Source organism: Equus przewalskii, chromosome 19, assembly GCF_037783145.1.
Source record: "Equus przewalskii isolate Varuska chromosome 19, EquPr2, whole genome shotgun sequence".
In the NCBI taxonomy this organism is placed as follows: Eukaryota; Metazoa; Chordata; class Mammalia; order Perissodactyla; family Equidae; genus Equus; species Equus przewalskii.
The window spans coordinates 36,756,773-36,783,521 of NC_091849.1; the positions used below are offsets into that span (position 1 = coordinate 36,756,773).

General features: G+C 42.8%; 2 protein-coding genes across 5 annotated transcripts in view; one reads left to right on the plus strand and one right to left on the minus strand.

The window, feature by feature from the left end:
- STK38 (serine/threonine kinase 38) overlaps nucleotides 1-13,168 on the minus strand; it is a 38,112-nt gene extending 24,944 nt beyond the window's left edge. The window contains exons 1-3 of one of the 2 annotated variants that reach the window (XM_070586002.1): nucleotides 12,885-13,168; nucleotides 8,540-8,675; nucleotides 189-240 (exon numbers count right to left, since the gene is read on the minus strand). In XM_070586002.1, coding sequence (XP_070442103.1) covers nucleotides 189-240; nucleotides 8,540-8,670 — 183 coding nt within the window. In that variant the 5' untranslated portion in view covers nucleotides 8,671-8,675; nucleotides 12,885-13,168. The remainder of the gene's footprint in view (nucleotides 1-188; nucleotides 241-8,539; nucleotides 8,676-12,884) is intronic. The other variant, XM_008540353.2, reaches the window with a different exon arrangement.
- Nucleotides 12,818-25,280, plus strand: LOC103564540 (zinc finger protein 469-like). 3 transcript variants are annotated; one of them, XR_011530075.1, is made up of 3 exons: nucleotides 13,220-13,292; nucleotides 16,021-16,090; nucleotides 24,518-25,280. XR_011530075.1 is itself a non-coding variant. In XM_070586014.1 (2 exons), the coding sequence occupies exons 1-2, from the start codon at nucleotides 12,833-12,835 to the stop codon at nucleotides 24,544-24,546; spliced, it is 489 nt and encodes a 162-aa protein (XP_070442115.1). In that variant the 5' UTR covers nucleotides 12,818-12,832; the 3' UTR covers nucleotides 24,547-25,280. The 3 variants fall into 3 exon arrangements, 1 of the variants encoding a protein (XP_070442115.1); XM_070586014.1 differs by lacking the exon at nucleotides 16,021-16,090 and having other exon boundaries at nucleotides 12,818-13,292; XR_011530076.1 differs by lacking the exons at nucleotides 13,220-13,292; nucleotides 16,021-16,090 and adding an exon at nucleotides 19,754-19,869.
- Nucleotides 25,281-26,749: the final 1,469 nt, after the last annotated feature.

A 26,749-nucleotide genomic window follows, 5' to 3' on the forward strand; every position in this document is an offset into this window, starting at 1 on the left:
CCTCTCCTGGGTACTTACTAGGTAACTTCTCCCTCTGCGTAAATACCTAAATCCAGAAGTGCACCCGCCCTCATACGTCCCTCTGTCCATGAGCCACCCTTCCCCCTGTGCACCACGGCTGACGACTTGCTGGACAGGACGCGGCCTGCCACGCCGGGCTGCAGGGAGAACTTGCCAATGTTAATCACCTCTTCATCCTTTAAGCCTTCTTCTTCCATCACTTTTTCCAGCTTCTTTTGTCTAAAAATAAAGATGTGAAGTAACATTTGAATAATAGCTTTCTGAAAAGTCTATACAATTATTTTTTTAAAGGATAAAAACAGGTAAATCTCAAAACGCCTCATTAAAACAACCAATTACAGCTACCAAGACAAGTGCAAAGACTCCCACCCTTTGTTAGTTCTACATTTTGAAAAAGATTGTATAAGATGTTAATGCAACAAAGAATCTTATTTCGAAATGAAAAGTTCTCTCTTTTTTTTTCTTCTTTTTGGTAGTGTTTCCTCCTTAACAAACCACAAAACAGCCGGTGTTTGATAACCTTTTTATCAGTGTTTCTCTCCCTCTCCCTGACTGAACCTACTTCCTTTATTTTCACATCTTCCTGCTCCTCCCTGCCACAAGCAAAGAGTAATAAACAACAAAGGTAACGGCAGAATCTGGAGATTCAAGGGGGGAAAATGATCAAAAAAGGTGACTGGCACCACTATTAAGACTCCAAATCCTTGGAGTACTGAACTTTAGAAACTGCATCCGAGAATACTTATGATCTACAGTCTCATACTGATTTGCTTAAACTCAAAGAAACAAGAAAAACTTCCTTACAACCCATTTCACACCTTTTCTATTCAGTATAATAAATGAAAGCACATGGGCTGGACTCTGTCCTGTATCACTTATCAGCATTCCAGATAACAGGTGATCTGAACAGGACAGGAAAGAATACAAGTACTGGGTCCAAGAAGCAACAGCATGTAGCCTAGTGCCGCTGAGGCACAGAGCACTTCAAATGCCATACTAAGAAGGTTGGCTATTAGTCTGCAGACAACGAAGAGCTAACAGAGGCTTGTGTGCAAAGGAGTGATGTGATGAGGTTTCTGTTTTAGAATGGCAGCCAGCTGGAATGAGCTGATGAACTGGCAGGGAAAGCAAGTGACAAAGACTGAGGCAAATTAAAAGGCATAATGATTCAGATGTGCAGTAAAGATCTGGAACTACGGTTGGAAACCTAGAAGGAAGTAAACAGAGCTACTGCAAAGATGATCAACCGGCAGTAGGAGTCAGGGGAAAAGTCACAGAATTTCTTGTGTAGGAGGATAATGATGCCACTAACCAAGACAGGAAACACAGAGAGGAACATGGGAAGATAATGAATTTTATTTTGGTCAATGAATATTTATTGCAACAACAGCATTTGGTTACAATGAATATATCGTTAGAAATCAATATTACAAATCCACAGGATCAGACAATAAATAAGAATTTGTGTCTCAACTCTCAGGAAGTGAAAGACCTACTCTGACCCTGAGGGAAAGAAGAAACCATATACACGGCTCCCAGACTGCCCACTCTTCTAGTTCCCAAAATATTGTGGGATATGCATCTATGTGTGCACATGTATTGGAGGGAGAAAGCTGTACCGTTGGTAGTTTCAGGAGTGTAAATTCATTCCATTTCAGTGGTTAAACAGTTGAAGTAGGAAGAGTATGAAGAATCAAAGCACAACATCATGGCAAAAACTCTAAGAGCTCAACCACGGTCAGCTCTTCTGGTGTCTTGAATATCAACTACCATCATCCACCACAGCTTCTGACTATATCTTCTTTTTTGAATGATCACACCAGACTGGGCTAGAAGTCTAAAATGCTATCACACTGTCTGTCACAGAGACAGCTCCTTCTGACTACATTTTAAATCTAAATTCAAACTCAGAAGTTTTCCATAGTTTTATTGCAAGTTAATTCAATCGGTTTCAGCAGAATACTTGCCTGAGAGTAAAGGTACCAGTATCACCTCCTTGAACACACTCACATTCTCTCATTAGGGAACGTATCCAAAAAGAGCCTATCAGGAAGAATTACCCACGGTAATGATTTACTGGAACCAATTCAACAAAAACCTTGAAGACACCAAAAATGGCAAGCACAGCCTAAAATGAGGCTTGCAAGTGACATCCTCCACGAGATGATATCAAGGAACTACTGTTAACTTTATTAGAGTCTTGGTGGCATTGTGATTATACAAGAAAATGGCCATATTTTTGGAGATGCAACTGAAGTACATAGGATTGAAATGACAGACGTTTGAAATTTGCTTTAAAACACAATAGCAAGAAAATATAAAATGGAACAGATGAAACAAATTTAGCAAAGTCTTGATAATTACTGAATCTGAGGGATGGATATATAGGGGTTCACTGTATCACTCTTTCTATCTGTGTGTGTGTTTAAAAGTGTTCAAAGTGAAAAGAAAAGCAGACCCCTCCACTGGCAGTCTCTGGTCACAACATCAGGGTAGCTAACACTCCAGCCTTTGGCAAAGCCCCTCTTCCACTCTACTCCAATGTTCCAAACCAGAACCCTGGGAGAGAGACAGGCCACTTTCACACTTAGACGCCACACCCAACCTACCCTAGCAAGGCCTTCCATGAGCTCCATTTATTTGTGTGTGAGCCCACTTCCCATATGAGATGGTAAATTCTTTTGAAGCAGGGGTCACATGTGAATTCTTCTCCACTAAGAAGAGTGCTTTGTACACAGTAACTTTTTAAAATGTATGTTGCTAAATTTAAAAAAAAAAGGTAAGAATGTGTAACAATGTGCAGAGACATTCAAGACTACTATTTGTAATTAGCCCCCTTTTCTAAGCCCAATTCAGGCTCGCCTCCCAGCACAGCTTGATTCAGAGGCAGCAGGGATGGGAGAAAATGGCTATTCCACACTACAGAGAGTTCAGCAGACAATATTTCTAGTTTCTATGGATGAGACACTTAAAATCAGGAAAAACAGTACAGAAATAAACAGTGATTGTTCTCTCCATAACCAAAATTAAGAAAATCCTCAAGAAATATCCTAAAAAATGAATGTTACACAGATTTTTAAAAACCTCAATAAATTCCTTTGCTTACTGTTATCTGGTCAGTGAATACCATCAGAAGGTCTAGACTCACTCACCCCTGGGGCATAAATAAAACTGACACTTGCTCACTAATAATAATCACACATTGCAACTCCTATCAGATTAGACCAAATGTAGACAGTCGGAAAACCTGGGTAAGAAGATGTTAGAGGAGCAGCAGACCATGCTGGCTCTCAGAGGGTAAAATGTAGGAAAGTCCTTATTTGATTTGGGGACAGAGAAGGGGGCAAGCATATCATTACCGCCTATTAAATTAGGTTTTTGTGGCTTTAATTAACCCACCAAAATAGTATTCATGAAGAACAGAAACAACACAGAATATTTTGTAGGAGGAAATGCCAGTTTCCTAAGTTTTTATTTTGGACTGCTATAAATTATCCAAACAAACCATTACTTCTTTTTTTTTTAGATTTTATTTTTTTCCTTTTTCTCCCCAAAGCCCCCGGTACATATTGTGTATTCTTCGTTGTGGGTCCTTCTAGTTGGGGCATGTGGGACGCTGGCTCAGCGTGGTTTGATGAGCAGTGCCATGTCCGCGCTCAGGGTTCGAACCAACGAAACACTGGGCTGTCTGCAGAAGAGCGCGCGAACTTAACCACTCGGCCACGGGGCCAGCCCACAAACCATTAATTTTTTAAGAATAACTAGGCAATTACCTACTGGCTACCCAGATCACATAAGAGAAAGAACAGAAGGAGAATTTCTGTTCCTAGGGAAGCTTACCACAAAGGCCACTACTGAAGGCAAAACACAGATTAAATAACAAAGATGAACGAGCACTATCAAATGCACCCGGTTTATAGTCTACCAGTAGCATTAATAGGAGACCACCAACCAGGCATTCTGCAACGCTGTGTGATGCACCCTAGACTCAGGGCATTTGTTTTTAAACCAATCTGTAGAACTTGCTGGAGTGTTTCTGAGAATGCCCAATGTTCTCATACTTTACTTTTAAACAAGAAACAATTCCCAAACGATTTTTATTTTTTCTTCTACCTCTAGGCTTAGTCTCATCTCCTCCTGCAGTAAGTCCTTTAGTTCAAACATAATCTAGTGCTCTGCTGTAAATGGAACAGCAAAAAAATTGCATGTAAGTGGGAGAAACACTAGAGATTTAAAAGCCATCCAGATGAGGCACATACAAACAAATGAAAATCTTTGTTTTTTAAAGATTGGCACCTGAGCTAACTGTTGCCAATCTTCTTTTTTCTTCTTCTTCTTCTTCTCCCCCAAGCCTCCCAGTACATAGCTGTATATTCTAGTTGTGAGTGCCTCTGGTTGTGCTATGTGGAACGCCGCCTCAGCATGGCCTGATGAGCGGTGCCATGTCCGCTCCCAGGATCCGAACCAGCGAAACCCTGGGCCACCCAAGCAGAGTGCCCGAACTTAACCATTCAGCCACAGGCCAGCCCCCAAAATGAAAATTTGTATTACAACCTGATGTCAAAATTTACTAGCCCAATACTTATTATTTCAAACTCCTCATCATATAATAGCCATATACTAACAATAAAATGTCTCTTTATCATCAATTGTCTCACATCATTAAAACTCTGCTTATTTCTCAAGGTTCTATGATGTTTCCCCCCATAACATCAAAAAGCTTGAAAATTCATCTGATAGCTCTAATTTTAGTTTATTTGCTACTACAGTAACTCATGCCAATCATTGTTTTTCTTTTTTAATTTTTTAATTTTCTAGGGATAATAAAACCTAAAATAGTCTTATCAAATTGTATCAACAAACCCCAAACCAAATAGCAACTCATGTCTGAAAAAGATGGCACTAAACAAAAAAGATTAACAAGGAAATACTGATTCTGAAAAGCTCAAAGTATCTACTGCTTTTTCTAAATGAAAAATAATGGTGATTTGCTAACAACAAAAAATTACCAAAAACAAAATTCTAACCCTCTTAAATGTCTAACATTCTCTTCTTCTTATCGGTCTTTTAATTAATTTCACCTTTAAGAAAAGGAAAGCTACCAAAGCTTCTGGAAAGTCCTTGCATCTTAAGAAACCAAAACAAAAAAAGCACTGACTTGAGAAAGAGAAGAGAGAGAGAGAGACCGAGAGAGACAGAGAGATGTCTACTCTCACCACTTACATTCGACATTGTACCTGAAATCCCAGCCAATGTAATAAGGCAAGAAAAAGAAAGAAAAGGTGTATAGATTGGAAAGGAAGATGCAAAACTTTCTATTTAAATATGACATGATTGTTTACATAGAAAATTCTAAGGAATCTACAAAAAAGTTACTAGAATAAGTAAATTAGCAAGCCTCAGGATATAAGGTCAATATAGAAAATTCAGTTATATTTCTATTTGCTAGCAGCAAACTAGAAAATGAAATTTTGAATATTCACTTACAATAGCATCAAAAAAACCCCACAATATTAGATGAACAAAAGACATGTAGGGCCTTCACACTAAAAACTAGAAAACGCTGCTGAGAAAAATTAAAGAAGACTTAACAAAATGGAGAGATATACCATGTTCACGCATCAGAAGACTGAATACTGTTAAGAGGTCAATTCCCTCCTAAACTGATCTACAGATTCAATGCAATTACAATCATAACTCCATCAGGCTTTTCTATAGAAACTGACAAGCTAATTCTAAAATTTATATGGAAACACAAAGAACAGAATATCCAAAGCAATCTTGGCGGGAAAAAAAAAGTTGAGGACTTAGAGTACCTGACTTCAAAACTTACCACAAAGCTACAGTAATCAAGACAGTGTGATACTGGCATAGGGACAGACAAATAGATCAACAAAACAGAACAGAGCGCCCAGAAACAAATACATACTTATATGGTATTTGATTTTTGACAAAATGCCAAAGCAATATAATGGAGAAAAGAAAACCTTTGCAACAAATGGTGCTAAAATAACTAGATATCCATAAGGAAAAAAATAAATCTCAACCACTACCTCATAGCACACGAACTTATTAATTCAAGGTGGATCACAGAACTAAATGTAAAAACTAAACCTATACAACTTCCAGAAGAAAACATAAAAGAATATCTTTATGACTTGGGAGCAGGCAAAGATTTCTTAGAGGTCACAGAATGCGATAACTATAAAATGAAAAAATACAAAATTAGATTTCATCAAAATTTAAAACTTCTGTTCATCTAAAGATAGTGTTAAGAAAATGAACGGGAAAGCCACAGACTGGGAGAAACTATTTGCAAAACATATATACAACAAAGGACCAGTACCCTAGGATATACAAAGAACTCCTACAACTCAGTGGTCAAAAAATTTGAACAAACACTTCACAAAAGAAAATATACAAATGGCCAAAAAGCACATAAAAAAAGTTCAACATCATTAATTATGAGGGAAAAGCAAATGAGAACAACAGTGAGATACCATTAAGCATCCACAGAAATAGCTAACGTTAAAAGACTGACAGGGGGCTGGCCCCACAGCCGTGTGGTTCGGTTCATGCACTCTGATTCGGCGGCCCAGGGTTTCACCAGTTCAAATCCTGGACATGGACATGGCACCACTCATCAGGCCATGCTGAGGTGGCATCCCACATGCCACAACTAGAAAGACCCACAACTAAAAATACACAACTATGTACCAGGGTGCTTTGGGGAGAAAAAGAAAAAACAAAATCTTTAAAAAAAAAAAAAAAAAAGACTGACAACATACATGTTAGCAAAAATGTAAAGCAACTGGAACTCTCATACATTGTTGGTAATATTTTGGAAAAAGGTCTAGCAGTTTCCCATAAAACTAAACATATACCTATGTATGTTTATAATCTAGCAATTTCACTCCTAAATATTCACCCAAGAACTGAAAACAAATGTTCACAGAAAGCTCCGTACACAAATGTTCACAGAAATTTATTCAAAATAGCCAAAAAGTGAAAAAAGCCCAGATGTTTATCAACAGACAAATGTATACACAATCTGAGGTACAGTCAGAAAACAAAATGGTACTCAGCAATATAAAGGAACAAACTATTGATACAAGAGCAACATGGATGAACCTTCAAAGCATTAGGCTGACTGAAAGATTCCTTACGCAAATGAGTACTTACTATACAAATCTATTTACATGTTCAATTTATATGGATTAGGCAAGACTAACCTATGGCAGAAACAAAATCACAAGAATGGTTGCCTGAGATTGAAGGAGCATCTCCAAGAACGAAAGAACTTTCTGGGAATGATGGTAATGTTCTATGTCTTGACAGAGGTTTAAGTTATACAGGTGTATGCATTTGTCAATACTCATCGAATAAGTTATACAGGTATATGCATCTGTCAATACTCTTAAGACTGTACATTTAATTATATGCAAATTTCACACTCCCTTAAAAAAAACATACACCATATGCACCAGATAATGATGTTCTGGTCAATAACAGACCACACATACGACGGTGGTCCCATTACATTACAAATGTTTAGCCTAGGTGTATAGTAGACTATACCATCTAGGTCTGTGTAAGTGCACTCTATGATGTTTGCACAATGACAAAATCTCCTAACAATGCATTTCTCAGAACATATCCCCATTGTTAAGCAACACAAGACTGTATAAATATTGAATTCTAGTTTGTTATACAAGCAGAAATATTCAGAAGTAAAACATACTGATGTCTGCAACATACTGTGAAGTACAGCAAAAAATTAAGACGAATTAATGAGGGGATAGAGGGATGGACAGAAGGATTTGTGATAAAACAACAAATGATAAGTATAGAATCTAGATGATGTATATATTCACCATACAATTATTTCAACTTTTCTGCACTTTTGAATATTTTCATAATAAAATGTTGGAAACAATATTTTAATTATGAGTTACTACATGGATAGTGTACATGAGATCAATAACAATAGCTGCTACTACCACTATTCACTAAGCGATTACTACGTATGAAACACTGTGGTGAGTACTCACAAGTATCTAATCCCCACAGCAATCCTGCAAGGCAAGCAGTATCAGCCCCATTTTCCAAATGGGAAAACTGATACATAGAAAGACTAAAGCACTTGTTCCAGCCCCATACAGCTACTAATAGTAAAAAACTCTAAACGTAGGTCTGACTCCATAAGGCCTGCTCTTTCCACTACATCACGCTGCTTTAACAATGAACTCCAAGGATCTATCCCCAATTAATTTTTTTATACTACCATGGAATTATGTGTTATTGACCAGTAGTAGAAATAAGTGGGTTAATAGCAAGGGCTTTGGAAATCAGTGACACTGTCATTCCATTGTAATGGGATGGGCTATAACAAGGCTATACCATGGCTGGTGCTATCCTTGTCCCCTTTCATTGATATTGTGAATGTGTTTTATAATACCAGACATGAATGCCAAAACCATGACAAAATTTTCTCAAACAAACTGTGTCAAATCTTTACCTCATTTCTCGTTCTTCATGTTGAGCGATAAGGTTGCTATAAAAATTCTCCAGTGTCACTTTGGTCATTGTCACCCTTTCCTTTGTATGATTACTCATGGACGAGCAAGGTGTTGAGCCTGTCATTGCCATGGCTGCTAGGAACAAAGAAAAGAAGAGGTATTAGCTTTGGAGCTAGAATACACCAATTATGCATTCTCCCACCCTACTGGCAGCAATGTAAATTGGTACAAGTTTTCTGGAGGACAAACAAGTACAGTCATGCACCACATAACGACATTTCGGTCAACAACAGACCACATATACAGTAGCTGTCCCACAAGATTAGTTCCATATAGCCTAGATGTGTAGTACGCTATACCATCTAGGTTTATTTAAGCACACTCTATGATGTTCGCACAAAGACGAAATCGCCTAACAACACATTTCTCCGAATGTATCCTCATTGTTAAGTAACACATGACTATAATACGCAAAAAAGCCAAACAAACAGAGTACTTGGTGAAAATAAGTGTATATTAATGTCCTGTGACCCAGAAATATCATCCCTGGTATCAGACCTAGAGGAATTGTCACACAGGCTCTTAAAGGGACACATACAAGGATGTGCGTTACAGATAAGAGGATCATTATGGCATCATTAGTCTTATAGGAAGTAGGAGGCAAGTTAATAAGGAAATAAATAAGTAATATTTATTTTATTTTATTCTGTGGACACATACTAAGAAATACCATGGGGGCCAGCCCAGTGGCGCAGCAGTTAAGTGAACATGTTCCGATTCTCGGCTGCCCGGCGTTCGCCGGTTCAGACCCCGGGTGTGGACACGGCACCGCTTGGCACACCATGCTGTGGCAGGCATCCCACGTATAAAGTAGAGGAAGATGGGCACAGATGTGAGCTCAGGGCCAGGCTTCCTCAGCAAAAAGAGGAGGATTGGCAGTAGTTAGCTCAGGGCTAATCTTCCTCAAAAAAAAAAATCTGTAACTAAAATCCTCATCTATAGGTATACATGTACTCTGACATGTCTCATGGTATTTGATATACGTTTGCTGTTTATTTGAATTGATAGGTTAAAATAAAGACCTGTGATGGAAACAATATTACAAAGAAAAAACCTGAATCATAATTTTAGTGATGGAAGGTACCTTAAAAGCAAGGGACCCTAACTTCCTGGTTTTACACATGAGAAAACCAATACCAACAAGGTTTAGATAGCTTATAGAAGGTTTTTTTCCCTAAGTTTAAATCTCATTTTCCCCCAGGCTGTAGTTTTTTGGGTTTTGTGGGCTTTTTTGGTGAGGAAGATTGGCCCTGAGCTAACATCTGTTGCCAATCTTCCTCTTTTATTTTTTCTCCCTAAAGCCCCAGTACATGGTCGTATATCCTAGTCGTAGGTCATTCTTGTTCTTCTACGTGGGATGCCACCAGAGTATGGCTTGATGAGCAGTGTGTAGGTCTGGGCCCAGGATCCAAACCAGCGAACCCCAGGCCGCTGAAGCGGAACATGCAAACTTAACCACTACACCACCAGGCCAGCCCCAATCCCCCAGGTATTTTTGTCAATCTATATTGTCACACTTGGCCAGACTGTTCACCAACCTTAACCTGCTCCAGCACTGGCAATAATGCTCAATACACTTTGTCCTTATTGTGCCTTCCTCCCACATGACCTGCCACTGTCTGTCGTTTCATCCAGATAAAATAAAAATCAGTAGGGGCCAAGGGCCATTTTCAAAGATAGTGCATTTTATGAAAAGTTTTCTTAAAGTCCTCTCCTTAACACTTACCAGCTTTTTTAATTGTTTTGTAGATTAAACTAAAGCTTTTAAGGAATGTGCAAACTTGTTATTACTAAGAAAAAAGACAACATTAAGCAATTTTATAAAAAAGATACTCAAGGGAAAATTACATAAAGAATAATCCTTTCAGAGCAGAGATTCAAAATCAAGGCTCTACTTCAGAGTCAAACATTTTGTTTCATGATGTCCCAAAATGATCAGTAACCACAAATTCAAGACATTGTACTCAGCTCTACATAACTACAAAATGTTATTTTTTATGGGGAAGTTTCTACTAATACCAAAGCAAACTCAAATGTTTTTAGGATATCAGTAGAAGAATTTTTTTTAAATCTCTGTTTGGTTTTTGAAGCTTGGGTGTGGTTCCTTATTTGTCAGCCTGTACCCCCTCCACCCACAATGAAAACCACATGTACTCTAAGTTTGGTGAAGAAATTTTAAAACCAGATTTAAAAACAAGTCTGAAGCAAGCAAGCGCTTTGTACTCCTCCCTTGTCTGAAAATTTCTGGAGACCCTTTATACATATATGTAGCTACAGTTGAACAACTGAAATTATTTCAACATAAAAATACAACAACCAGAGTGTTTAAGCCTAAGACAAACAGTGCCTTCCACATAATAGGTGGTTAATAACTCTAAGTTGAGCAAGTTAATGATTTTTATTTGTCAACAAAGCTAAACAACAAAATTACATTAACATTGATAGGTATATAAAAACTTAGGGGGAAAAGTTTTGCCCCATTTGAGTCACTGGGATGACTCTGAACTTTTTAAAAGATCAACAGGAGAGTAAGTGCACTCAAAGATCTTCATATACTCGGCCAACAAACTTTCTAGCAGAATGGTTTTCAACCTTCACATACAGTCTCTAATGTAAGGGCAAAGGTTGCACTGTCTTCCCCTTTGACCTTTCTTCAAAACCCCCTCCTCCTCTTTCCCCACTCATAAAGGGTTAGCTTAATTCTAATAACCTGTCATCAAAAGATAGAATTACTATTGCCCTACAGTAATTTATAGGTTTACTGGGTCAACCAAGTGCTTTTAATAAGACAAGGCTTTCCCTCCTGCTTTTGATAATTCAAGCCTTCATGCCCTGACCTACAGGCCACGGGAGGCCCTTGCCCTATTTGTTCCACTCTCCAATTCTGCAGAATTAGGGAACAATAGGTAGGTGAGAAATTCTTAAAAGTTTAAAAAATGTAACAAAAGAACATGATCCTCATAAGTCAGAGGTAGGTACTGCAAACATAAAAGGAGATCAAATGAAAACCGCTGTTTTATTCAATCTAGACAGTTAAGCCTCGTTGACTGAATTCACGATGGTACTCTATTAGCTCCACAAATACCCCTTCTCTCACCAATTCTTCATTTCTTTCTTTGTGACTGACAGTTCAACATCTTTTTTTTGGACAACGTTGACTCCAATTCAATACTCGCACTAAGATTATTCCTTAAGAGTCACATATTTAACTTTTCCTACTGCACTGTAAGCCACTGGAAAGCACGCACCCTGTCTGATGCTACTTTGTAATATCCTTCCCCCATCTTCTACGCAACGCTATGCACTTAGGAAGCACCTTATAAAAGATTTACTAGGAAATCTCTCCTTTATTATGCCCCTGACTAGGAGGGGAGAATACGTATGCGCGCAGGGTCGGGACACGGAACGCTTTCCTCTGCAGAGCTCCCACCTCCTCAGGAGGAAGATGATGTCCAAGGTTTGGGGTGGACAGTGGAGCCTCTTACGGTGGCGGTGGTGGTTTTACGTTTGGGGGAAACCACCTCTACCGCTTGGTGAGTTCTAATTCGGAGCAGAGGTGAGCTGAAAGGGAGAGGAAGCACAGAGCCTACCGCACTCCAACCTTCCTCGGTACGTTTCAAAAGGAACCAGTGGCCCCGGGCGTCTTTTAGTCAATTCCAGACGCGGCTGGGAGACCTGTCCTCTCCACCAGCCGTCCTGCACACTTCCTGACACGGCTTCTCCTCCAAGTCCTCCTCGACTTTCCTCTCCCACTCTCTTCTTACAAGAAGAGTTCACTAAACTCTCCTGGGACATGAAGCCCCGCACCCTAAGATGAACCATGGGGAAGGGGGCAGACGCTAAATTACCCCACCTCAAGGCGGGCTTTCCACACCTCTGTCTCACACAACAGCCCTCAGGTTCTCAGACCCCAGGAAAAAGAGGAGGTGGTGGAAACTGGTCACGACCGAGATCCCGGCGGGGACGGCGCGGTGGCAGCGAGCAGACAAAGCGGGCGACACGTAAAGGAGGAGAGCGCCTGGCTCCCCGCCCCGGCTGCACGCGAAGGAAGAGAAAGGACGGGGTGAGGAGCCTGGGATGGGGAGTGCGGAGGGGACCGACAAGGAGCCTCCGGGAGCGGGAGGAGGGGGACTGTCAGGAGGGGAGGGGAGCGGCCAGGGGCCGGGAGCACAGGTCTGGAAGGAGGGCGCGGCGGGAGGGCAGAGCCCCAAAAAGGGCTTGGGAAAGAGGTGATGAAGGAAAAAGCCTGCGACCGACTGAGGACAGCGGCAGCAGGACACTCACCAGAGCCCAGGGGAGGCGGCGCTGGGGGCGGCGGGCAGCCTCCGACGCCGCCGGCCGGCCGTCTGGACGTGCGCACGGGCCAAGCCCCAGCGGCAGCAGCCAGCCGACCAGAAGACCGGAGGGGACGCGTCAGGGGCTCTGAAGTAGCGGCCGAGGGGCCGTTGCGGGCGAGGACAACAGGAAGCGCCCCAACTGCCGGAAAAGACGGCAGCGCGGAGGGGCCAAGGCAGCCGGGTCCCCAACCGCAGACACGAGCTGGCGCGGCGGCCGCAGGCCGAGACTGCGCAAGCGTGACTTCCCGGCGACGCGGCAGGGATTTCAGGACTGCGCGTGCGCAGCCCCGCCCCGCCCCCGCCCCGCCCCGCGCTACCCGAGCAGGACACGCCCGGCTGAGGGGAGAGATGTCAGGTGTGCGGCGGCCTGCGGGTGGGCTGGGTTGGGTTCGGCGGAGGTTTCCTTTGGTCTTGTTTTATTTCACTTTTTATTTTGGAATAATTATAGATTCACAAAAAGTTGCAGTTAGTGTAAAGAAGTCCTGTATCCCCATCACCCACCCAGCTTCCTTCAACATCTTACATAACTACACTACATCGTCAAAACCAGGAAATTGACCCTGGCACGATACAATTAACTAGCCCAATACAATTAACTGGATTACGGACCTTGCTCAGATTAACCAGGTTCGCATGCACGCATTTGTGCGTGTTTGCGTGCTCGCGCGCATCTGTAGTTCTACGAAATTTTATCATCTGTATGTTCGTCACCCCCCACCTTCCCTTGATTTTCGACCATCGTAGCAAGAGGTCTGCAGGAGCCATTGGCCCCACCTACTATTCCTTACAGTAAGGATTAACATGCTTCACCTTGGCATCTGGCGAGACCTCATAGGTTTGGATGTCGGCTACCGGAAGGGTGTCCCAGTGTGCATAGAGGAACCTACTGTCTAAGGCTACCCAACCGCTTAGCCTGTACTACCCCTTGGGGTAAAGAGGTCCTAAGCCTTTGGACACTCACTCATTTCTTGAAAATGGAGCACGGTGCTCTTGACCAGAAAGTGTCAGTCTCCTGGAAACAAAGATGAGTGAGACGCAGCCCCTGCCTGCCTTAAAGGGGCCATCCAGGGAGCGAAAACAGCATGTGTGCAAGTCATCATTAAGGTGTTTTGTGGTATTACGGTGCCTCACTCTCTTGTGTAACTGCTCGTAAGACCATAGAGCTTGGTTTGATCCTTCAAGCTTGGCGTCCCAGGCTTTGTTTCCTTAATGATTTTAAAAAGATAGGCCTTCCTTGACTTCTTTCATCTTTCTAGACTTCAAAGCCCAGTTTCCTTTTGTCTAGCCTCACGAAAACCACTTCACCTTTCATTCTCTCCGCCTAGAGGCCCTTCTGCCCAAAGCCTTTTGTGTCAAAGTCCTTCCCATCCTTAACCACTTAATGACAGTGGTAGATGTTTGAATAGTGCTTCTCAGTTCATAAACCGCATTCACTCATTTAATCTCTGTTGATCCTCCCAACTCTTTGGCAGGTCACATAGGAGGAGATTTTACGGATATAGTAACTAAAGCTCACTCAGGAGAAGCAAAGTGACTTGCCCGAATTCTCACAGCTGTTAAGTCGAGCAGGGAAGCTGAGAACTCCATTTTCTGCCTCCAGATTCAGTGTTCTTTCTGCTTTCCCCTTTCCTTTGTCTAAAGCCCAGATCAAATCTTATCCTTTTTTTGGAGCTTTCCCAGTTTCAGAAGAGAGATTTCATTCTCTGCTCTCTATAGTCCTATGTTAATTTATCTGTTCCCTAACTCTAATAAATACTAAAATTTTCCTCAAAATAGCCCAGCCAGAATATGCTGCTCTCCCTTCATGGATCCAAGAGATGGCATTTTACCCTGACTCCAGAAAGTGTGGCACATATTTGTCGTTGGTTTTGACCCCCTAGGTCCTGAATCCACTTCTCACTATCAAAACTGGCAATTCCAGACATCCTGCCTCCTAGACTTCCTTGCGCCTAGGGAGTGGGCACAAAACCACAGTGCCACCAATCACTTACCCACTCCAGACTGTGAGCTGGAAAGTAGGGTGATCTGTCCCTGGACTTGGACTCATTTGCCTCACTCTAATACTGGTGTTGTTGGATCCTGCCTTTATTTTAAATGTTGCTATTTTGTTCATCATGGATTTTTTTACATTGATTTTTAATTCTTAAGATATCTTGATTGCTGAGTTTTTTGCCACCCGCATAAATTTTGTACCTAGTTGAGTGTCTTGCTCCAGGCCCTGAAAAGATCGCTCTGAATCCACTCCAGCAAGAATGGGGGCTGCTTGCTAGAGTTTCTAGAGACTTCCACTGAGGTCTCATTGGCCAGAATTGTATCACATGGCCACCCTCCTTGGGAAAGCAGTATTCAGCTTTTTTATGCTCTGTAATGGGGGCAGGCAAGGAAGAAAGGGGTTTGGGGTTATCTAGCTAATAATGTCTGCCATGGTAATTATATTACTTTGCTGTTCTTAGTCTAATTTACTAACCTAAATGGAGAACTGACATATAGCAGGACCCTTGTTAATTGACTTCTGGTTAATGGGAACACTGGACAGAGTCAATCCCTTTATATTTTCTATCATATATTATCTCTGCCCTCATAAAATTATAATTACTATATAAATCACCTAATCCAAGCTTCTCAGTTTTATAACAAATTTCTCTAAAAACTTTTAGAAAAAACAACCGAATACACTGTTATTCTCTATCCCCATGGGACTTGAGTTACTTGGTGTGAATACTTTTTTGTCTTGCTCTTTTCCCCAGTTTCAGAGCCACTAGCCTTCCCTTTTTTTTTTTTTTTTTTGAGGAAGACTAGCCCTGAGCTAACTGCTGCCAATCCTCTTTTTGCTGAGGGAGACTGGCCCTGAGCTAACATCCATGCCCATCTTTCTCTACTTTATACGTGGGACACCTGCCACAGCATGGCTTGCCAAGCAGTGCCATGTCCACACCCGGGATCTGAACTGGCAAACCCCGGGCTGCCAAAGCAGAACGTATGCACTTAACTGCTGTGCCACCAGGCTGCCCCATCCTTTCTTTTTAAACGTTGCTCCAAATTGTTCTTTGTCCCAAGGGAATCACTTGCTTCTCCTCCATCAGGCTGACCTGCGATTACTTCACCCGTTGACACCCAGCCTCTCAGCAGCGCCCACAGTCCTCTAAAGGACAGGTATGTTACCCTGTAGTGTGTGCCCCACCCATTGGGGACAATGACATCAGTTGCCTCTGAAAATTCCTACCATAAGAGGATAGGAACTGTGCTTGGTGTCTGCTAGCCCAGTGTTTCTCAAACTGTAACACGCACACAAATCCCCTGGGATTCAGTTAAACTACAGGTTCCGATTCAAATAGTCTGAACAGGGCTGAGATTCTGCATTTCAAACAAGCTCCCAGGTGATGCTAATGCCGCTGGTCCATGTACCACACTTGGAGTAGCCAGGAACTTGAACATGGATCTAAGGGAAAAATCAGAAGGAGAAAGAGCCCATGATCCGGCAGCCCTAGGTCCCTACCAGGGCCAGACGCGGGTGAGGCAAGTGAAGCACCTAGGACACAGCACTGAAGGAGGCGTGCAAGCTCAGATGCGGCCCCGGCGCTTGCGTGACCGTGAGAGTAAGCTCACCCTTATGTTGTGTATCCAAGGCACCTCGCTTGCCCACCCTAGTCCTGGCCCTGGTCACCACCAAGTAACATTTGGGTGAGTATCCCTCCAGACTACTTTCTAATACACATATAAACACATATGGGCTCATATTGTATATGATTATACTGAATATAATTATACCCACAATATTACACATGCAGTTAATTATCCTATTATTTGTTCGTTTATACCTAAGTTGTAATATTTTGAAATCCTCAAGCTCTAAAATTTAATCTCAGCAAATTTATTTAATAATCCTCTTCCTCTGAAATGCGCATAGTTGCTTTCTCAGAGTGGAAGAATTGTGAGTGGTTATTATTTTCTTCTTTATACTTTTCTGTACTTTCCCAACTTTCCCCATTGGACTCACATAACTTTTAATTCAGTTTTTATTTTTATCAAAGTAATACGCATATGGACTTCAAAGAAACCAAACGCTCTACAAGACTTATGATGATAAACAATTGCCTGCCCCACCCACTCCCACTGGACTCACTCGGCAGAAGCAGCTGCTTTCAACGCTTTTAGTTGTTTCTTCTGCTGTTTACCTCCTTGGTGCTAAATAACATGCTATTGTGTAAATTTTCAGTTTCAGGTATTTTTTAATTTCCTCACTGAAGATGAGATTTTAACTCACTTACACCACAACTTCCACATAACTTCTTCTATACGTCTGCCATTCTTCTTAAATTAATATTTAGTGTTTACAACTGAGCCAAGCAGAGCAGAATAATTACCCTATCTTCTTGTACTATTTTTCGTTTTCCCTGGAGTTAACGGTGGCCTAAGGGTTTCCCTTGCTCGGTTTTGTTTTAAAATATCTGTCGCTGATTTTTCTGCAAGCTTTCTGCCAAGACTGGAAAACTTTTCTCAGATTGTGGCCAAACCCACAGTCTGTCAGCTCCATTTTTTTCTCTAGGGTCATCCTTTCTGGAGCCCTCTGTATTACTCAGGGTTCCCGGAGAAACAGAAGCAATAGGCTAGAGAGAGAGAGAGACAGATTTGTTTTAAGGAACTGGCTCACATGATTGTGAGGCCTGGCAAGTCCTAAATCTGTAGGGTAGGCTGGCAGGCTGAAAACACAGGCAAGAGTTAATGTTGCAGTCTTGAGTCTGAAACCCACAGGGTAAGCCAGCAGACTGGAAATTCAGGATTTCTACATTGTCATCTTGAGGTAGAATTCCTTCTTCTTTGGGACACCTCAGCCTTTGTTCTTAAGGCCTTCAACTGATTGGATGAGGCCCACCCACATTATGGAGGGTCATCTGCTTAACTTAAAGTGATTATAAATGTTAATAGTATCTAAAACATACCTTCCAAGCAACATCTAGAGTAGTGTTTGACCAAACTGGGGACCATAGCCTAGCCAACTTGACACAGAAAATTAAATATCACACCCTCCATCCTCCTATGTAATCTCTCTCCCACAATTTTTTTTTTCTCTTTAGTGTCCCCCTCCCACTTAATCTCATGGCCCTCCCTTTAAATATCAGCAATAGTTTTCAGCAAATATTTCCCAAGTGAACTAAGACAACCCATCGTGGAATTGTGCTAGGGTGGATAAAGTGGATGGGAGCGTCAGTGGGTGCCTCTTCCACCCCCATCCAGCTGCCTTCTCATCTCCATTTCTTTCCCACTGTCCTAGGAGAGCAACAGGGACAATGCTGAGCTCAGACAGCATATATTGTGTGGTAAATGCCAATAACCAAGCCTGGCCAGGAGAAAGAATTTATTTGCAGGTCCAGTCCTTCTAGGAAGCATTAGTGTAATTAACTGGGCCTGCAGCAGCTGTCTGACTAGTCATTTTTATCCTAATGCTTAGGCTACAAACCTGAAAACCTCATAGTAAAGAAAGCACTAAAGGGGCCAGCCCGGTGGCATAGAAGTTAAGTGTGTGCACTCTGCTTCGATGGCCTGGCATTTGTGGGACAGATCTCAGGTGTGGACCTACACACCACTCATCAAGCCATGCTGTGGCAGCATCCCACATACAAGATCGAGGAAGACTGGCATAGATGTTAGCTCAGCGACAATCTTCCTCGCCAAAAAAACAAACAAACAAAAATCTAAAAGAAAGCACTAAATGCAAAGGTAGCTTTTCATGTTATTTCTTGGTTTCAGACTTACAGATATACCAACACATAGTCCAATGATAACTTTGATCATGTGATTTTTGCCTTCTTAGAGATTTTTACTTAAACTGAATGCTTCATGATGGGGCCAAAATAATTGAGAAGTCTTAAGAAATACAGATTTTAAGTTAATTTTTCCAAATGACTGTGTGTGTGTGTGTGTCACGATGAGTCAATGTTTCTTTGGGAGTTGAGGGTGGAAAAACCTCAAAAACTAGGGAAGGATGTGAAACATGGCAGGTCTAGTACCCAAATGATAGATAGACTTTTCCCATTTACCTGTTTGGGAGGGAAGAGAGTATACAAACCTTATGGAGCAAGGAGAGAAAGAGAACTATAATTTCTGAACAAAAAGAGTGACAAAAACAAGTTCCCCAAAGCAAAAATAAATCTGAAAGCCAGAAGTGAGAGGGAGAAGACATCCACTGACCTCATCGTGCTTAGATGGGAAACTTCCTGTAAAACAAGGGAGTTTCTGAGGCTCCCGCTGCTGAAAGGTTTTCTTTCAACTGGTGGGGTGGAGAGCTGCATGAATCACAAGACTCTCAGGCTCCCTGAGGAATGTGCAAAATCTTCCCAGATTTGCAGAGGCCCCGGAACTGTCCCGGATGCCAACAGATAGCTGATCTCATAAATTCCATAAAAACGGAGGCATGGGAATCCCATTTGTTCCAAATAGAGGTCATAGGACACCGAAGCGTTCCATATCCATAAGTTTTGGAAATGCTGGGTTAAGTAAAATTATGTTTATTGCAGGACTTCTCAGGACCTTTAGTAGCATCGCGACTCTCCACCAGGAACGTTTATTACAGGACTCCCCAAATGTATTTGAGATGTTTCATGGAGCACTGATTAACATTTCTCTAAACCAGATGGTCATCATCAGGGTGTCTCTTGTTTAGTCGTAGGAGAAAGGGGACAAGATGATCACTTGCTAGGTCTTGTATAGCTTCAAGTCAGAGAAGCAAAAGAAGACCCAACGGCCCGTTACCATCTCCCGGCTTTGAAAAATGATCTCATGAATTCCCCTTTACTTCTGACTTGCTAACGACTGTTTCAGAATCCAATAATATCAGAGCCGAAAGGGGACCTGGAGATCTCTTCATCTAAGCCTTCCATTTTACGGGTGTGAAAACTCGCCTAAGGAGTGGAATAAGTGGCCCAAAGTCACAGGTAAATTAAATTGCAAAGCTCAGCTAGAACCAGGTTTCCTGACTTCCTGTCCACTCTCCTCTCTCCATGCAACTGAATCCACAGACTAGCAAGGGGCTGCTACTGCATGACTTTGACAAGTCTGCCTATGGTCTAAAATGAGATCTAAGCCCCGCTCATGGCCCATGTTATCTCAAACAAATCTCGATTTGGTAAAATAATTCAGGCAGTCATTGGCATTTGAAGCGGCAGTGTTTCAAATGCGCTGACCTGTGGTTTGAACACAAGATTCTTCATTTATCTCTGAGACTGCAGCCTCACGCTGTCTTCCTTGAAAGCTGAATTGTAAGTCATGTTGATGTCATGGTCCATCTCTAAAAGTGTTTAAATAGGTTTGTATTGTTCAAATATAGATCAAGGATTATAAAAGGTTCCAAGTGAAAATCTCCTTCGTACCTCTGTCTCCCGTCCTCCCATTTCTCACCTTCCCTCTCCACATGTTAGCCATTCATAATAGTGTTTTATGTATTTCTGGAGTTCTTTCTGCAAATAGGAATATAGAGACTTATTTTTCTCCATTATTTACACAAAATGGCATGATCTCTCTATTAGCAAGACTCCTCCTTTAGGCCTTGGTTTCCTCATTTATAAACAAAGGAGGGGCTGACCTGGTGGCTCAGCAGTTAAGTGCGCACGTTCTGCTTCGGCAGCCCGGGGTTCACCGGTTCAGATCCTGGGTGTGGACATGGCACTGTGCAGCAAGCCATGCTGTGGTAGGCATGCCACATATAAACTAGAGGGAGATGGGCACGGATGTGAGCTCAGGGCCAGTCTTCCTCAGCTAAAAAAAAAAAAAAGAGGAGGCTTGGCAGCAGATGTTAGCTCAGGGCTAATCTTCCTCAAAAAAAAAAAAAAGAAAGAAGATGGTACCAACTCTCTCCACCGTCCTCTCTGTCTGATGTTCTCAGATGCTGGGAATGCATCAAGCCCCCTGCCACTCGTTCTGCCTCTCTTGACAATGTTTGGCCTTTTGGAAAGTCACACTTGCATGGCTGGTCTTGTCAGTGACCTCAAATGTAGAACACTCAGGGTGTGGTTTGGACTCTGGTATTTCATGCTTTAAGAACACCCAGTACACAAATGTCAACATTTCCAAAGCAAAATAGGGAGTGGCTGTTCGTATTACAAATGAACCTTGTAAAATGATTCACCAAAGGCATCTTTTATGTATTTACATGTATTTATTTATTAAATAAGTAATCCTTAGTACAAAATTCAAAAGAGTATACGATGAAAACACCCCGCCTTGATCCCTGGTCACCGAGCTCCACTCCCCATGGGCCACCTTCGTCATCAGTATCTTGTGTCTCCTTCCATGTTCTTTGCACATGCAAACATATCCATATATAACCTATTCTGAAAACAGTACTCTAAATGCACTGTTTTGTACTTTGTACTTTTCACTGAGAAATAAATCTTGGAAATCCTTCCATATCAGGACAAATAGAATTGCCTCATTGGTTTTTTAAGGGCTGTATAATTTTCCAGTGATGGATATACCAAAATGAATTTTTTAAGAGTGAACTCTATTATTCCATTGACAATCGGATTTGACCCCTGAAGTCCTGTTTCGGTTGCACTCTATCGTGGGGAACAAAATTCTCTCAGGGTGCTGCTGCTTGTGCACTGTGCACAGTCAGAGCAGGCACCAGCACCTGTGGACACACTTGTGCCAAACAGAAATTCACAAGTGTTTTCACCTCCTAAATCTTAAGGTTGAATCTCAGACTGCTTCAAGAACCTCAAAGCTTAATCTTCCTAATTTTTTTTTTTAAGATTTTATCTTTTTCCTTTTTCTCCCCAAAGCCCTGCAGTACATAGTTGTATATTCTTCGATGTGGGTCCTTCTAGTTGTGGCATGTGGGACACTGCTTCAGCGTGGCTCGATGAGCAGTGCCATGTCTGCGCCCAGGATTCGAACCAACGAAACACTGGGCCGCCTGCAGCGGAGCGCGCGAACTTAACCACTCGGCCACGGGGCCAGCCCCAATCTTCCTAATTTTTAGAATAAGTTTTCCCCTCCCTAATTTTTAGAATAAACTTTTCTCCCCCCCTCTCTTTCCCTCTTTCTCCCCACCCCTCCTCATTAGTGAAAGCTGAACAATCCAATGTAGCTTTTCTTATTTCTTTCTTTCTTTCTTTCTTTCTTTCTTTTTTTTTTTGCTGAGGAAGATTCGCCCTGAGCTAACATCTGTGCCAATCTTCCTCTATTTTGTATGTGGGTCACTGCCACAGCATGAATGCCAACAAGTGGTGTAGGTCCATATCTGGGAACTGGGCCAGCACCGGTGAAGCAGAGCATGCTTAACTTAACCACTAGGTCACGGGCTGGCCCCTAGCATTTTTTTTTTGAAACCTTTTGAAACCTGCCCCATTCTCCAAGGCTCTGACTAACCCCCTGTTGACTACTAGCAGCTCTTACCCTGGGTGGTCCCCAGCTCAGCCCTCATAACAATAAAACTCCTCTGCAGTCATTGTCACTATAGGAATAGAAAGAACTCGGGTCAGAGGCAGGGGGTGATGAAATATGGATCTCCCAGCCCTCGGTGTAGCCAGAGGTGCCAGGCAGCCTTAAAGAGCCTCATCATCCATTTACTTCAGGGGATGTACAAATGTTATCGTTTTTTATGTGTGACAGTGAGAAAGGTTGGGAAGCCCTGATGAGCACAATGAGAGGGAACATTGTCCTCAGCACAGAGTTTAGCCCATGGTGTATCCTCAGTTAATATACTGAGAATTGATTAGTTGGCTGAATGATATGATTAGGCACTGTGTACTCAATAAATAGTAGGTATGGGGCTGGCCTGGTGGCTGAGTGGTTAAGTTCAGGCACTCTGCTTCGGCGGCCCAGGGTTTCGCTGGTTCGGATCCCAGGCACTGACATGGCCCCCGCTCATCAAGCCATGCTGGGGCAGCGTCCCACATAGCACAACCAGAAGGACCCACAACTAAAAATGCACAACTATTTACCAGGGGGCTTTGGGAGGAAAAGGAAAAATAAAATCTTTAAAAAAATAAATAAATAAAAATAAAGAGTAGGTATTATGATTATATCTTCTCACTGTTTTTTTTGTGCCCCAACCCAAAGAAAGAAGACCTGACACTCACGGCTATTTTATAATACGAATTCTAATTGACCTCTTATCTCACTTACTTAAAATATTCACTTCCCTCAGTTCTGTAACCTGATGCTCTCCTGCTTTTCTTTCTTCCCTCTGAATCTCCTTTGTTGATTCTCCTTTCTCTACTCGGCCTTTAAATGTTGGGGTTTTCCGAGTCTGGCTCTTTGTCCTCCTCTCTCCCTGAGCCGCGTCAGTGACTCCTGGGACTCCAGAGACAAACTGTGTTCTGCTGACCCCAAAATTTGATGTTGTCAGCCCATTTCCCTTCTCTGAGCTCCAGACCCCTGAATCTGACAGCCTCTCTGTTATCGCTTCTTGAACTCACTGAGATGAAGCATCTGCCCCCTAGAGGAATGAGAGCTCAAAATAGAAATAAAGGTACAGAAAAATAAGGTTTTTCTTGCACGTCTGGAATTTGTACCCACTCTACTAGCTATTTCAGCTCTTTTCGACCTTCTTCAGTTCTTTGATTTTACTAATCCTTCCCACCGCCATTAGCAGATCCTACCAGCCCCACTTCACAGAGGGCTCGCTCACCTTCTGCCGCCAAATCTGCAGACATCTTCACTCTCAGACTTTTTTCCTCTTCAGGCCAATTTCCTGCCTGGGCTTTGGCTTGTGTCACTTCCCAGTTCCTCAGGGCTCCTTTGCTCCTGAGTGTCCACCCTCTCCATCCTCTCTCTTTTACCGGCTCTCTGTACTTGCTGCTTGCCAGCAATGTTTATACATATTCAAAGGCTCCCCAATTTAAAGTCTCTGCCTTTGACCCCATGTGCGGCTCCCACTGCCACCATTCCTTTCACAGCCAAATTTCATGAAAGAGTTGTCTCTGTTTACCATCTTTATTTCTACACCTTCCCTACGTCTCAGCCTCCTGCCATTTTGCTTTCTTCCTACAATCTGCTGAAACTATTCTTGACAAAGCGAACACCAATGTCTTCCGTCTTCTTTAATCCAGTGCTCCTTATTTGCTTTGGCCTCTCGGCAGCATTTGCCACTGTTGACCAGTCCCTGCTCCTTGTTTCCTTGCTGATTTCCTCGTGACAGCATTTGTAATTAGTTCTGGGTGGCTCACCAGGTAATTGCCAGCCCAGGGACTGTATTTTCTTGCTACCTTCACAAACACCTAGTTATCTTTAACTCACCCTTCAGGTCTCAGCCCAGGATGCCCTTCCCTGTCCCCCTGGACCAGTCCGCATGGCTTCCCGTACCTTGCCTGAGGAGCAATTATCACAGATTGCAATTAGATGTGTTGGAGTCATTCTACACCCCCAGCTTTTCCCCTGAGTTGTATCTAATGTCCAGGGACTCCTATGGTGGGAAGACACAGGAGAGGGTGGCTTTCTGCTCCTGAACATGATCTCTTATGCTGGCCTGGCTGAAATGTGCTGAGAGTTCGCAGTGCCCAGCAATGCTAGTTTAAAGGGATCTGGAAGCTCTCTTTCATTCTCCTCAGGCAGTTTAATATTTTCCTTATGTTTTTCCAGATTTCATCCAAAGTGGTCACTGGAAATGATTGAAGCAGCAGTCCCTGAGGGGGACCTGACAGTGGCCACACGGCCTCTTCCTATGAGATTTTACGGAACAACCACTGAAGACACCAAAACCGTTATCAGGGCATTCTTCTCCTCCCCGCTCCTAACTCCCATCTCAGAAGGCCTGGACCAGTGATGGGGGCACAGCACAGGGCCTGGAATGCACACGCTTCTGAGTTCTCCATCCGCTTCTCCTCAGTCCGGGGCCCCTGATCTCCCCTGGAGGTGGGGTGGACTCTTCCAGCCCTGAGAGTTGTCTGCACGTGGTCCTTTCTATTTCCCACAGGGTCCTGGCTCCAAGTCAGGAGGACTCCTTCTTTCAGCATGGTCCACCCTTCCCTGGGTTAACAAACATTTGGTTCATTGAATGGGGGGAAAGGCAATGGAGAAAAGAAAATCCTGGGGACAAAAGCCACCGGTCAATATTCCAAAGTAGCCTCCTGGCACAGTGCTGTGGATACTGAGAATCTAGGAAATGTGGGTGTGAAGACAGCAGATGAACCAGAACTGCCTGATGTCCTTAGTAGATAAATAGGCGTAGCAGACAGAAAAAAATCATTTTGCCAGAGAGGAGAAAAACAAGTGTTGTTTCATCTTCAACATTACACAGAGGAATTTCTGGGGGAAAATGTGAAGATTTTGTGACTGTTGAATAGCAAAGAGTATGAGCCATTTGTAAATATTAAGAAAAATAAAACATGTATTTGTGCCTAAACGTAGCTAGCAAGAAAGTTAATAATCACCCACATATCTCCCCTTAGTTACCTAATTAATCTAATTGCCTCCTACCATTTTTTGACCTTTCTCTTCCCACATATCCCCATTTATTATTTATTACCTAAATGGAGCAACACGGTCACCCCAAACAAAAAGCCTGCAGACAACCGAGAGAAGCCACATGTTTGAGAAACACTCGCATCACATTTTCTTTGAATCTGCATTATTAACATACCTCCTTTTTTTAGAATCTCAAACCCTGGGAGGCAAATGTCAGATGCAAGTGGAAGGCCAGTGACCTCATGCTTTTCTGCAAATACTGCTGGTTCTCCGGGGGCAGGAGGCCGACTCCAGAGGCTTCTTGCTATTTGATAATCCCTCCGGACACAGCAGAACAACACGCACTAAGAGTTTGCCTGCAGGTGACTAAAACTTGACACTCCCAGAATAGAGTCTGGCTGCCTTCTCCCTCAACACCCTCAACGCCTCCTTCAGACGCACCTTGACATCTGCCTTCCTTTGGCTGATTGAGAAAGACTTAAAATGGTGAAATCTTGGCACTGGCCGGGTGGCACAGCGGTTAAGTGCACACCCTCCACTTCGGCAGCCCGGGGTTTGCTGGTTTGGATCCCAGGTGCGGACATGGTACCACTTGGCACACCAAGCTGTGGCAGGCGTCCCACATATAAAGTGGAGGAAGATGAGCATGGATGTTAGCTCAGGGCCAGGCTTCCTCAGCAAAAAGAGGAGGATTGGCAGTAGTTAGCTCAGGGCTAATCTTCCTCAAAAAAAAAAAGTTGAAATCTCTCTTCTTCTTGACAGCCATAGAGCAGAAATCTGGCCTTCAGGAGTCCCCGCAGACAACTTTCTCCCGTGATGCTCTCTCTATCTGCCTTGGTTTTTGGAAGCTCTGCTTTCTTGCCCTCACTTAGATATCTCCTTGGAGAGAGAGCTTTGGAGAAACCAGAATAATTGGGCTCCAGGGAGAGCTGAGTGGCAGAGATGAGGTTTAAACAAACTGACAAAATAATTTTTCTCCATATCATGTTTTTATTTCAAAACCCTGCTTAAAAATGGACTTCTCATTGAAGTATTCTATTTTTTAAGCATTATCATCGTTATTATTAACAATCACTTATTGAGAATCTAGTCAAAGAACATTGCACTAGGTCCTTCAGCTAGGTTCTTTCAATTGCTCTTCTGGCATCCATGAGAAAGAGGAATTGTTACTCCTATTTCAGAGATTAAAAAACTGAGTGTTAGGGGCTGGCCCTGTGGCCGAGTGGTTAAGTTCACACGCTCCACTTCAGCGGCCCAGGGTTTCGCTGGTTTGGATCCTGGGCGCGGACATGGCACTGCTCATCAGGCCATGCTGAGGGGGCGTCCCACATATAAAGTAGAGGAAGATGGGCATGGATGTTAGCTCAGGGCCAGGGGTTCGTGGGGTCAGATCTCAGGCAGGGACTT

Excerpts from the sequence above, each read along its gene's own strand:
- LOC103564540 (XM_070586014.1), top strand. The coding sequence starts at position 12,833 with ATGAAGGAAAAAGCCTGCGACCGACTGAGGACAGCGGCAGCAGGACAC. Across the intron at positions 13,293-24,517 it reads GCTGAGGGGAGAGATGTCAG|ATTTCATCCAAAGTGGTCAC; the intron begins GTGTGCGGCGGC and ends ATGTTTTTCCAG.